The sequence below is a fragment of the Carcharodon carcharias genome, chromosome 13, assembly GCF_017639515.1.
Source record: "Carcharodon carcharias isolate sCarCar2 chromosome 13, sCarCar2.pri, whole genome shotgun sequence".
Lineage (NCBI taxonomy): Eukaryota > Metazoa > Chordata > Chondrichthyes > Lamniformes > Lamnidae > Carcharodon > Carcharodon carcharias.
The window spans coordinates 56,452,780-56,461,458 of NC_054479.1; the positions used below are offsets into that span (position 1 = coordinate 56,452,780).

General features: G+C 41.4%; 1 protein-coding gene across 1 annotated transcript; it reads right to left on the reverse strand.

Annotated features, from left to right (window-relative positions):
• Window positions 1-2,996: 2,996 nt before the first annotated feature.
• On the reverse strand, window positions 2,997-6,437 carry LOC121285557 (immunoglobulin lambda-1 light chain-like). Its single transcript, XM_041202091.1, has 3 exons — window positions 6,346-6,437; window positions 5,868-6,215; window positions 2,997-3,637 (listed from the first exon to the last, which is right to left on the reverse strand). Exons 1-3 carry the CDS (start codon window positions 6,392-6,394, stop codon window positions 3,315-3,317), a joined length of 720 nt encoding a protein of 239 aa, XP_041058025.1. The 5' UTR covers window positions 6,395-6,437; the 3' UTR covers window positions 2,997-3,314.
• Window positions 6,438-8,679: the final 2,242 nt, after the last annotated feature.

The following is an 8,679-nucleotide window of genomic DNA, read 5'->3' on the forward strand; positions in this document are numbered from 1 at the left end:
CTGTCTTCCCTTATTTCTTGTATTAAGCAAAGGAAATAGGAGCAGGAATAGGCCGTTCAGCCCCTCGATCCTGGTCCATTATTCAAGTAGATCATAGCTGACATTCTACCTTAACACCATTTTCCGCTATATCCCCATATCCCTTGATAGTTTTTAATATTTTGAAACCTGTCAACCCCTGTCTTAATCTATGGAATCAGAGACAGAACATCTCCAGAAATTGATTCTCACGCTAGTGTTATGTTTATGTTATGAATAACCTGTTACAAACCCTTCCCCTTTCACCCTTCCTAATTGCCCCTTGGGCTATCATTTACAGCACCGAGCAGAAACAGCCTACTTAGCCATCTAGTCTGCACTGGCTCTTTGGGAGAGCAGCCCCGTGAATCCCATTCTACTCATCTTATCGCATTTTCCTGTAAATTCTCCACCTTGCAATTATATAGCAGCTTGTCCTGGAGCCCTTCACAGTCAATGAAATAATTTTTGAAGTGTAGTCTCTGTTGCGACGCAGGCATCAAGGCAACAAATTTGTGCACGGCAAACTTCCGCAAGCAGAAACTTCATCAGGACAACATCATCTTTCCTGCTGATACTTCTTGAGCTTTAAGTGGCCCAGGACACAAGAATAACTTCCCTTGTTTATCGTCCAATAGTGTCATCGATTTTCTTTCCATCCACCTGTGAGAGCAGATGGCGACTTGTTGTGTTGTCTCATCCAAAAGATAGCACCACCTGCAGTCAGCTGCGATTAAATAAAAGCAATGCTGTGGAAATGATGTTAATTCGTTTGTGTCCACAAAACGATGGATTATGTATCAGTTTTTCTTGTTTTTATACAAACCCTATGCTATTCATCAATTTAATTGCTAAATGTCTGTAGCCGCCGCTTTGCTATCGTGGGCAGTACCGTAGGGCGTTCCTCAGCTAGCGTGTGAGATATCGCACATGTGCAGCTACAGAACAGAGCTTGGTCAATCTGCTCATCGGCTAATACGCTGTGCAACTTAATATGGATATTGCTTAGTCTGGGATGAAATCCTCATCATTAAACACATGCACAATCCGTCACAAAGCAGAGGACAGATTTCATCCTTTCTGTTAAAATCTGGCGCAAATAGTTTTTCATCCTGCTTTCGCAAACTTCTTCAGCGTGAGTGATTTACAAGATGAAGCCAATTAAAAATAAATTCATTCCTATTTCCTTCGTCAATAATCAATACCACAAAGCACTTAATACTGGACATAAGAACATAAGTATTAGGAGCAGGAAGAGGCCATTTGGACCTTTGAGTCTGCTACGCCATTCAACATTCTACCTCAACTCCACCTTCCTTCCCTATCCCCAAATTCGTTAATTCACTTAAAAACCCAAAATCTGTGAATTTCTGTCTTGAACATACACAACGACTACGCTTCTACAGCTCCCTTCTATACAGAATTTCAAAGATTCCACATATACCAGTGTCAGGGCTGGGAAATTGCAGCCATGAGGAAAATTGAGTGAGCTAGGGCTGTTTTCCTTAGAGCAGACGGGGCTAAAGGTTGACTTGATTGAAGTGTACAAAATTATGAATGGCTTAGATAGAGTAGACTGCTTCCCTTAGCAGAGAGCTCAATGGTAGGTGTCTGGAATTCTCTGCCCGGATTGGTGGTTCAGAAAGAAACACTCAACTCCTTTAAAAGGTACCTGGGTCTGCGCCTGAAGTGCTTCAACCTGCAAAGCTACGGACCGGGTGCTGGGTGTGGGTTTAGAATGAGCGGCTAGTTCTTGTTTCAACCGGCGCAGGCATATTGGGCCGAATGGCCTCTTTCTTTGCCGTAACTTTTCTGTAGTTTGATGGTTCTACCTTGTCGATTGCGGAGGCACAATCACTGATCTTTGCGTCACATGGTAGTTACAGCCTGCCAATCTAAAAATGACTCATTTATTCCTATTTCCCGTTTGTGTCTATTCACCAATCTCAATTCACGTTAATATATATTACGTCCAATCCCGTGGTCCCTAATTTTGCGTAATGAAAGCTTGTGTGGCACACGATTTAATGTTTTATTTTTTGAAAATGCTATAGAACTACATCCACGGATTCCACCTTATCCTCCTTACTAGTGATATACTCCAACACTGATTTTCTAACTGTCCTGTTATCATGCCCGAGATAAGAAAATTCTAGTATTTTGGCCACTACTGATGTTAGGCCAATTGGTTTAAATTTCCCCATTTCTTTATTCCTCCTTTCTGAAATATCTGGGTTACGTTTGCTACCTTCCAACCCTTGGGAACCCCTCTAGAATCTAAGGGATTCTGGAAGATCGATATCAATGCATCTCTGCAGCGACCTTGTGCAAAACCCTAAGATGTCGTTCGCCAGGTCCAGGGGAATTTCGACAAGTTATTCTCATGAGTTTCCTCTGTACCACTTGGTAACTTACATTGGTTTATGTATATTCTTCATTCTCGCTAAACCATTCGTTCTTAATTATTTCCGGATTATTTTTACGCCTTCTATCTTGAAAACAGATATCCAGTATGCGTTTAGTTCCTCTTCCATTTCCTTAATCTGCATTATGACTTCGCCTGTTTATGCTGCGAATCTTGCCATGTTTATATTAATTAATCTAGTACTATTTCTATACGTTTAGAAACATTAATAACCTGTTGTTGTAACTCTTGCTGTTCTAATCTCTAATCCTCTTTCCCCTTTACAGATCAATCTCTTGGGCCTCTTTTGCTGAATTCTAACATCCTCCCAATCCTCGGGCATACTACTCATTTGGAAATATATATCCAGTCACATATACATACATTGGCAGTGTGGTCACGATGAACAGAATTGCTTCATCGAACACCAATAGCAGCGGTGCAATGTGTTTCGAAAAATCTGTGCGCACTCTTTATAACTTTAGCCTTAATCACATCAAAATCATGAGATTTGATTTATATTGCATCAGAAATAAAATACACAAAAACTGTTTTGCATTTGATGTTCGGAACGTTACTTTATTCAACGCCTGTACTGGAAAAGTCTAATACAGATTAAATGATTAAGGTGCAATAACCATATTGTTGCATTTTAATTATCGTTATCGGTGCATAAAGGTAAATTAATAAACATCGACGTTTCAATTAACACCGGCAATCTCTCGATGGAAGAGTCTTTGAAAACAGAAATTCTTACAAAGCGAAGATCCAACCGCCATGGCTAATTGCTTAAATCTCCGAAATACAATCAATTACTGCCCTTTTCGTTGCATGAAAGAAATTAGTAGGAATGAACAAATATTCTCAGCTGGGTCAAGTACAGTCTCCGAAATCACATACAACTGGATCTTGAGATGCTTGATCGAAACGGGTTTGCCTGAGTCTCGTGTTTAACCAGACAGGAGTAAAGCTCGTGTGAGTTCCAGTCTGAGGCTGACAGGGTCAGATAACTGCTCACACTGAACGTGTTTTCTGTCTCCTGCTGGATCCGACTGGTCTCAACCCCATTACCTCTGACACTGCCATCGACAGTCCATTCAATCTCCACAGCTCCTGGCCTAAAACCGCTCACCAAACACACCAGGGTCGCCGTGTTTTTCGCTGTAATTTGATCCGATGAAGGCGGAAGGAGAGAGACCGATGGTTCCTGTGGGTCTGTTTAAAACAGAAATAAGTTAAGAGGTGTTGGGGGAATTGCCTTGATTGAACGCATGAGATTTTTTCAAAACACTACAATTCGAATTCTGTCATTCATTAAATAGATGAAATAGATCCCTTTGCTTCGCGCGGTCTTCCGAGGAAGGCTGAAGGAGGGAGATTGGTGGGACGTTTGGAACTGAAAAAGCATAGTTAGGTTTCAATGGCTGACTGGAGTTGGATCTGTTCAATTTTACAGTCAGCAAAAAAATACGCGTACATTTTATTTGGCATTGTCATTCCTGAACGATATAACACATATCTTTGCTGTTAATATATTGCTGACAATAAGAGGGTCATTATGTAGCTGCTGTGTCTCCACACTGAGACGCTGCTGCCACGAATAATTATAAATAGATTTAGAAGCACGTTAAATTTGATGAAATGCTGATTAGCTTTGCAAAGGGTTTACTGATTAACCTTTTTCTTATACCCTGAACAGTGTAGGTGTACTTGCTCCCGTACTTCTCCCCTCTTGAATCAGATGGTTTCAACACCACGCCGGAAACTGACCCCACAACCTAGACTGAAATTCCAGCCACGTGAATGTGGCTCGGGCCGTTCTGATAGCTTTTGGATAAGAATTAAACCGAAATCCTCGTCTGATTGACCTAAATTACTCTATTGCAGTATTGGAGGAAGTCGCGCCAGGCTGTTCTCATTGTGTGAAAGCAGATTAACCAGTGATTCCTCGCACTGCTGCATGTGGGAAATAGATTGCGGAGGTCATTATGAGGATCTCATTAACACAAAATCTTTCCGCCAACGCTCTGGCATGTTTTGGATAGAATCCGTGAAATAAAGGCAAAATAATTATCTGTATGAGTTTTGTCCTTCAGTGTTGCGTGGTCTGTAAGAGGAGACGATGGGGGAAATCTTAACTTTGTGCAACAGTGTAAAACTGATCGACCAAGTTAACCTGCACACGCATATTACTTGTATGAAAGGTATAGATTTGTTTAGATCTAGAGCAAGGGTTAGCGCCAAAAGAATTTGGGAGAATTTGCTTCCATCATTAAAGTCGAAAGCGTAACAATTGAATATGATCAACACTATTAATACAACGGAATTGTTACTTTGAGTCACATTCTGATTTCTCTGATTACTGGTCTGTGCATCGAAATTACCAACAACTCAGGTTCGATTTCAACAGCAGAAATAACACAAAGTTTCTGTCCAAGGTCGCATGCTCAATACACAGGGCAATCTGACAATGTGAATAGTTCGAGCACAATGAAAGAATTTAGTAATGCCACTGATCTCATGTTCACACATGGGTTCATTTAGTTTTAAAAAGACTCTGCGCTGACGTGGAATTTGGCATTACAGAAGGGACCAGGAGTTGACTCGCTGTATAACTGCAAACCCGCAAGCGCTTAATCAGAGATGTATAAATGCCTTATTTATGGGCAGCTTTGCGAATTCGACCCCTTACATAGGTTGCGCCACAATTAACCAACGCACAATAAATGAAATGTTTCCCCACTGCGCGGCCATTCATCATGTGCGTTCAGTTTAACGCAGTATTCGGACTGAATTTCAGTTGTTACTCAAAGCCGCTATATTCAGTGCAAGAATAGTTTCAGCTAAAAACCTAATAAAGAGCTCAGAGCGCAGAACATTGAAGGTTCAATTTAACATCCATTTTTAACCTTTCTTTGCTCTTCCGGTTCTGAAGGGAGAATTGATATGGGCTGATGTTTGGCCATGTCCATTATTTCAAGTAGCTGGCGCAAGTGATCGTTATCTATTTGTGCCAACAGGCACGGCGTTTTGGAAAGGTATTGGAAGGGACGCAATACATAACCATTGTTATCAATCGTGTGGTTACTGGGCATTTTCTATTTCCCTGCAAGGTCACTCGATCTTGGATTATGTGTAAAGATTCTGACTGATTACCCCGTTCTATGGCGGAGAGATTCTGAGGCGGTTGGTTATTGTGACTGGGGCAAAACAGCTCATTACAGGCCAAAACTCCATTCTGAACTCACAGAAAATATTATAGAACTGGAAAGCTCAGATCTTAACTACTTACCAGGGTAGTCTTGCAATATTTAAATTTAATTAATGGTGCTATTGTTAAAAGGGCATTAAAATTGCTGCGAAATAAAATAACTAGTCACCTATTTTATTTACTTCTTAAACTGAAGCACGCTTTGAACAATATATCCGAAATGGTTTTACTCACTGCCAAGACCCAGTTCGGTTCCTTCACCGAAGTTGTACATGCTGTTTTTCCATATAGCACAGTAATAGTCCGCTCCGTCCTCCGACTTAACGTTACTAATAGTTAACGTTCCCGTGTTGCCGGATACCGAGCCAGAAAACCGGTCGGGAACACCGGAGGCTCTGTGCGTGCTGCTTCCAGAATAATGATAAAGCAGATACCGAGGAGCATTTCCAGATTTCTGCTGGTACCAATATATGTTGCTGCTTCCTAAAGTGGCACCGGACAAGGTGCAACTTATTTGGACGGTTCCTCCGAGAGAAGTCGATTTCGAAGGCGGTTGATTTACTGTAATGTCCGCGTTTGAAACTGAAAGAAAATGGCATAAAAATGTGAGTGTAAATTGTTCAAACTATTGAATTTTAGCTCCCGTGAAATATCATCCAAAAAGACTTCCTAAAGGCGCCTTTACAGTAAATCTACGTTTTAAAATACTCACCTGCCAGGCAAAAAATGAACACAGTGATAGCATGGACGCAGTCAGTCATTGTGGAAAGTTTAACGAGCCACCGAAGTACTTACAGTTCTATGACAAGATGGGTTAGCTGTCTGAATCTCTGTCTTTTAATAACACCTGTCTTCAAGAAGGTGTTGCCTTGTGGTGGGATGCAAATGAGCCTTCTCATCTCAACCAATCAGATTCTCTGAAATTCAAATGCCATCTCAAATTCTCTTCGGCTCGACGAAATACAAGGAAAGTCATACAAAAGCAAAATACAGTGGATGTTAGAATACTGAAAGAAAACCAGATAATGCTGGAAAAGTTCAGCAGGTCGGGCAGTATCGCTCGAGAGAAACAAAGTTAACGCTTCAGATCGTGACCTATCAATACAAGCATTTGGCACAAACTTTAGTACTGCACCAGGGCACATTGTGTAAATGTTTTGACTTCATTTTTCTAGTGAAAGCGATTTGAACCATAGAAACATACAGCACAAAATGATGCAATTTAGCTCCCCATTCTTTGCCTGATCTATGAATGAACGACCCAATTCGCCCTGCACCTACATTTCTCAATGTTTCGGGTTGAGCGCTAGGGGACCAGGATTCCCCACATTCGCCCCGACTCCATCAAAGAGGCATTTCAGAACTTGTGTGTTATTCTAAACTATTTCCACCACAGGTCAGCCATGACACCAGAAGGCAGCCTTTAAGGAGCAATCGGGAAATTAGGAGACGGAAAAAGAGTAAAATGTGGGTGAAGAAGGGCACCAGCTGCCGAGAGAGTTGGAAGAATCAGGCACTGGCTTTTCTTCTTCTACTAGATGAAAGTTCGATGGAATCCAGGAATTCACGTCCGCTCTTGGCTGGGAATGCAGCCAGCTGGCGCACACTAACCCCCGACACCATCACCCACCACCCTGCGCCCTCCGTGCACCTCCAGTCCACCTCAAATCAGAGGTAGAGTCACCCAGATCACGTCAAGCCGGTAGTCAAATTCCACCGGAGTGAATGAGTTCTTCCAGTCAGATTGTTGGGAACACTCCCTGGGAAGGTGGAGGATGTGAGACCAGCAAGAAGGAAGCCTTGGAATGGTGAGTTCATGGACGGTGGATCAGCGAAGAGCAGACTGGAGGGTTCGTCTAGACTTTGGGCCTAAAATGGGCACCTCGAAGCAGCAGGGGATTTAATTCCATTCACTCCGAACTCCTCTTTAACTTCCTTCCCAAAACATGTGACAATTACCGTTGTTTCTCGTTTGTTGGTTTAAAATCTGTTTTTCCTGATAAGTGAAACTTTTTGTGTCAGAGTTAAACTTTTATTTAACTTCAGTTTGTAAAGTTGACTAAAACTTTAAAGCATTTCTAAAGTTTCTGGTGAAAGATAATCGACCTGAAACGTTTAAATTTTAAATTAGTTTAGCCTGATATTCTAATATTCTGCAACGTTCATCTTTATTTTTATCGTTTTGAAAAATATTCGTGTAAATAGCTGTTGAAATTTCTAAGGAGGCTTCCTATTGTAATAAAACAATATTGTAATTAGAATGTGCTAAGATCTTTTTTGTCAAATTTGTCTGAAATTTCTGGACATAGTTTACTTTTTTCAGGCGTGTGCAGTTATTTATAAAATTTTTCACTTAAAGTAATGAAATATTTTTGTGATACAACAGTGCCTTTCTCTTCCCGGTGTGATTACAATGGGATGTTTTTGGGTAAAATGCTGAGCCACAGGCTGACCTCTGACCGTGCATTCCGCAATGCCGCCACTTAACTTTTGATCCAGCGCTTGCAGCAGAATGACTTTTTGCCTCTAATGGCTAGTCCTCTGCATATCAAAATCCAGGCTTTCAACATTGACAGAGTTGTGTGGGCTGCAGCACACTACAGTGATCTTCGCTACCGGCTCTCGGGTGTATTGGGGGACACCGTCAAACTTGTTCATGCACCAGAAGTGACTTCTCAGCATGCTACTGGTTCTCGCAACAACCTGCCTGATTTTTTTTTTGAAAAATATACGTTATTCATCAAATATCTGAAAGAACGTTGCAAAACACTTTAAATGGTCGTCACAAAGTTGCAATCAGGCTCATCTTTTACACATGGATCACGAGGTGCTTCAATGCAATCAATGAATTTTACAGTCATTTCAATATGGTATTCCAGGCAATCAGAAAGTGCAATGGTATTGGAGTTATCGACATACGTTCTGTTGCACTCTGAGGTGCTTCAATACAATTATAATACATTTAGCATTCACTGCCTGCATTCATTTTGAGTCGTACAGCCAAACGTCCGTATACATTTCCCAAACCCTAGGTGCGCTATAACTG

Bases quoted from the DNA above. Each gene is read 5' to 3' on its own strand.
- LOC121285557 (XM_041202091.1), bottom strand. From the start codon at position 6,394: ATGACTGACTGCGTCCATGCTATCACTGTGTTCATTTTTTGCCTGGCA. The intron at 6,216-6,345 runs GTGAGTATTTTA...ATTTTCTTTCAG, and splicing joins GTTCATTTTTTGCCTGGCAG to TTTCAAACGCGGACATTACA. The intron at 3,638-5,867 runs GTGAGTAAAACC...TGTTTTAAACAG, and splicing joins AACCGAACTGGGTCTTGGCA to ACCCACAGGAACCATCGGTC.